The following is a 4775-nucleotide window of genomic DNA, read 5'->3' on the forward strand; positions in this document are numbered from 1 at the left end:
AAATAAAATTAAGAATGATTTTTTTAAAACTACATCCTACTTACCGCTCATTAATCAAGTAATGTATAATTTCGGAGGAGACTTACGTTGATTTTTCTATTGCACGGCAGAGTAGTTCACGGCAGAGTAGTTCGGCAGAGTAGTCAAATGTATATATATACAGACAAATATATATATATACAAAGAGAGAGAGATAAAAACAATCCGAATGAAAGCGATGAAATTTGGCAATCAGATAATTCCAAGCACGAGAAAGTTCATTGTCGACTTAGAACATTAAACAACAATTCAACGTCAATAATAATATGGCAATTTTTTTACGGATTAATATCGATAATTTTTAAAACTAATAACGAAAGTCGTACTTAGAACATAAACAACAATTCAACGTCAATAATAATATGGCAATTTTTTTTACGGATTAATATCGATAATTTTTAAAACTAACAATGAAAGTCGTGCTTAAAACATTAAACAACAATTCAACGTCAATAATAATAGGGCAATTTTTTTTTACTGATTAATATCGATAATTTTTAAAACTAATAACGAAAGTCGTACTTAGAACATTAAACAACAATTTAACTTCAATAATAATATCGCAAATTTTTTTTACGGATTAATATCGATAATTGCTAAGACTAATAAAGATAGTCGTAAAAAAAGCAGCATTATTAACTCAAGTACTGCTTAAGTAAATGTGGTATTTAATATTTCTGGTATTGCCTTTATAAATATTGCAGTAATGAGAACCTATCCAAGGTAGAACATAAGTGCATCACATAATAGATAGGCTCTGTGATAATAGATTTTTTTCACTCGCATCCGAAGTTTCGTTATCTGAATAGTTGTATGCGTTTTTAATTGTCGATATGTAAGCAAATAACACTTTTAAGTAGAATCACCTTAATGATAAATCAAATTTTTAATATTTTGAATTATTATTTTTCCTAACAGCTTCATTTTAAGCAAAAACGTTATTAATGATAATTTGTTTTTATTTGTACGTATTTGTTCACTGGATTTTTGTTATTTTAGATGCATAGTATTTCACTATTGTTCTGATTATTTGTTACCGTTTTGTCAAATATTTATCTTGTAAGAAGATTAAACTGGAATAAATTTACTTTCAACCTATTTTGTTTTTTTATCAACGTAAGCTTTACACCACACCAAAAATCTTGAATATGTATGTACTTGTCCCTCCTAAAGTTTAATTTGAATAAAATGAGTAATATTTTTAAAAAGTTTACTTATTTCATAAATTCAGTTTTTAAAAAATGAAACATGAGAAATATTTTAAAACTTAGGTGTTTCAAAAGGCAATTTCTTGGAGCTCCTAACAATAAAGTTTTTTTTGTTTTGACCCAATAAATACAATTACCTTATTAAGAAAAATCTAATGTATGAATCAATATTACACATGTTCAGCAAAATTTGATTTCTTCAATAGTTAGAACAGAACATGTCAAGAAAATAAGCACGCATCTACAAGTATTTTCCTTTTAAATTACAAAATTTCTAGTTATTTTCACTCTACACTATAACCCCTTAATAAAAACTTGTCTTCGCAATGTAAGAATAAACTCACAAAACAGCAATTTGTTTTGCAGCGCAAAATCTTTAACTCAAAAACTTAAAATTACGTAAAATATATAGAACAATACAAGTTGAAAATGAAGGGGTCATGCTTGTTTTAGAAACGTTTCCTGTGGTTTTATAAAACTACAATCCCTTTTATTTTGTTACTGAAGAAGTATTGAAATTTTCCTACTTCAAAGTATTTTTTTATTCTTTACATTTGATTAAAATAAATTAATATTAAGAGACATGACTTTGCAACAGCTTTGAAAAAACTTCAACTGTCAAAATCCGTAACTGATCTGATAAATTTTAACTACTAACTTTATTAACTAATTAAAAATGAAAAGTTTTGAAAATATTTCTGATATTATAGGAATCAAATTTAAAGCAAATTTCTTAAGAAAAATAATATAATTCGAATAATATCTACCAGTTTGGTCTCTCCAATCTGTTATTGCCTTTCGTAAAACCATTATTTATAAATAAAAAATACAACACTTCAATCGGCGCTCAGCGTTTAAGTTTTTTGGAAGATCCATCTATAAATAGAAGTTTTTTTCTATCGAAGACACTTTCATAATTTTCGTAACTAAACAAATTTAGTCAAATTATTACGCGCAATAGCCTTGAACTCTATTGATTTTTAAATTATCAGTTTTGAAATTTTTTTAATCACTGGAGAACCCCACCCCTGGACTGTGTTTGCAGTGCTCCTGTCCAAGACTAGCTAAGACCACTCTATCTATAGACTTAGTGCAGGTCACCTTAAGAGCCCAATTTTTAACGGAAATGAGAAGGCTTATGCTGCTCTGTCATCGCTTCTCTCTCATCTTAGATTGTATAGTTGCCTCTGAAGGGCAGCTGTTGAATAAGTGGGGCGTGGTCTCTTTGGTTTGGTTTGAATAAGCCAAGCAAAGAACAGCAAAATTCTTACCGTTTGAAAAGCTCAAACATTCCTTTAACCTTTCGTGGATCAGAGAAAATTTTCGGCATAAGAAGAGTCATTGTGAAGTCATCCTCTATCTGTTCTGAATAAAGAAAGGTTTAATTTAACTTTAAAAATATATAATAATAGAAAATTTGTTCTTTAAAACTAGAATTGTAAAATAAAAAATATATGCATCATTTTATTTTCAAAGGATATTTCCAATAGCTTGAAATTGCAGAAAAAAAAGGTGATCGCGTAAAGCTGAAACATTCTGCCCTTGAGCTCTAAGCACATTTTTCTTAAGATCGTATACTGTCGTACTTAGATTATGTATTTACGTTTCTGAAGTACACTTCAATCTAAAGAAATTTAAAATCTCGTAGAAATTCTATTTTGGGACTTCAAGGCTGAAAACATACCATTGAATCATAATTAGATTTATATTTCGAAGGAGAAATTATTTTTAGAATCTTGTTCCTCTTTCACTTCCATATTAGGAAGCAGTAAATGATTTCCCATAATGCGTAGAGTTACAAAGGTAAGTATGACTGGAACCTAATTACATCAAAATCTGTAAGTATTTAATGCGAGACCGAAGGTTTTTCTCATGTCTCTTGCTGAATAACGTGTTCCAATAAACATCTGCCGGAACCATCCGGAGTTTTGTCCACACACCCCTTCCATGTGGAGTGGAGATGTGAACTGTTATAACGACGAGCCTACCTTTAAATAAACCTTTTTATAACGTATTATGACTTTTGACTGCATTATTAAAGCTGAATACCACAATGATAGCAGGGATGTAGCCCTGTTATTATATATATATATATATATATATATATATATATACAGTAGAGTCTCGAAAGTTCGAGTCTCAGAAGTCCGAGGTTCCGCTTAATTCGAGGTGCCAAATTTTCCCCCTAGCAACCAAAAGCGTAGCAAAGGTACTCCTGTAAGTAGCCCTATTCTTCAGGAAAAAGCTGTGTTTTTCAGAAATCAGTTCAAAGAAGGAGAAGAAGATTTCGCAGCAAGCGTTGGTTGGTTAGACCGTTGGAAAAAACGATATGGTGTACGTCAACTAAATATTTGCAATGAAATACTCTCTGCAGATACGTCAGCTGTGCAGGCATTTCAAAAACGGATTGAAGACATTATATTGACGGAAAAGCTCACACCTGACCAGTTATATAACTGTGACGAAACAGGTTTGAACATTAAGATGTTGCCCTCAAAATCCCTTGCTTCAAAAGAGGAAAATTCAGCTCCAGGTCACAAAAAACGGAAGGAACGATTAACCATTTTAGCATGCGCCAATGCATCTGGAAATCATAAAATGAAACTGACTGTGATTGGCAAATCTGCCAAACCTAGAGCCTTAAAAAACATCACTAAAGAAGCCTTACCAGTACATTACACAAATCAGAAAAGTGCATGGATGAATCGAGAAATTTTCAAACAATGGGTTTCAGAACATTTTGTTCCAGAAACACGGAAGGCATTGAGAAAAAAAAAATTTGACTTGCAAAGCAATTTTGTTTTTAGATAACGCTCCATCTCATCCGGACGATGATGAGCTACGTTGTGGTGAAATCCGTGCTATATATTTTCCTGCCAATGTTACAAGTTAGTAGGTACAAGGTCATGTACAAGGTACAATGTACAAGGTCAGTCTGATGATGAAAGTGTTGCGGATGTTTTGAGGAATGTAAGTCTGAGAGATGTTGTCTACTGGATAGCAGATTCTTGGGAAGAAGTTCAACCTACGACAGTAATTAAATCGTGGACTAAGTTTCTACCTGAATTGGTAACGCCTATTGAGAAAATTAATGATGATGATAGTGAAACAATTGCTTTGAAAGATTTGATGAAGAAATTGCCAGGCTGCGAAAACTCTAATGCAGTTAATCTAAATGAATGGCTAAATAGTGACGACAAGCTGGAAATAACAGACTCAAGTATTATAGAAATGACAGAAGATGAGGAAGAATATGAAACAGAAATAAACGACTCTTCGTTATCAGAAAAAAAAATATCTCATAGTGAAGGTTCTGCAGCCTTAGAACTAGCCTTAAAATATGTAGAACAGCAAACTGAAGCCACCCCTGCAGATGTTTTGCTTTTGAAGCGTTGGCTGACTATCGCATCAACAAAGAGAAGTAATATACTGAAGCAACAAAAAATTGACAATTTTTTTAAATTGTAAAGAATCTTTTACGTCATTATACTAAAGAATAAAGGATTTTAAGGTAATATGTTCATTTTA

At 31.4% G+C, this 4775-nt stretch overlaps 1 protein-coding gene across 1 annotated transcript; it reads left to right on the plus strand.

Moving 5' to 3' along the window:
- Positions 1-3032: 3032 nt before the first annotated feature.
- LOC110282593 (jerky protein homolog-like) lies at positions 3033-4715 on the plus strand. Its single transcript, XM_043055214.2, has 4 exons — positions 3033-3050; positions 3486-3939; positions 4055-4135; positions 4177-4715. The coding sequence occupies exons 1-4, from the start codon at positions 3033-3035 to the stop codon at positions 4713-4715; spliced, it is 1092 nt and encodes a 363-aa protein (XP_042911148.2).
- Positions 4716-4775: the final 60 nt, after the last annotated feature.

This window comes from Parasteatoda tepidariorum, chromosome 5 (assembly GCF_043381705.1).
Source record: "Parasteatoda tepidariorum isolate YZ-2023 chromosome 5, CAS_Ptep_4.0, whole genome shotgun sequence".
Classification (NCBI taxonomy): Eukaryota; Metazoa; Arthropoda; class Arachnida; order Araneae; family Theridiidae; genus Parasteatoda; species Parasteatoda tepidariorum.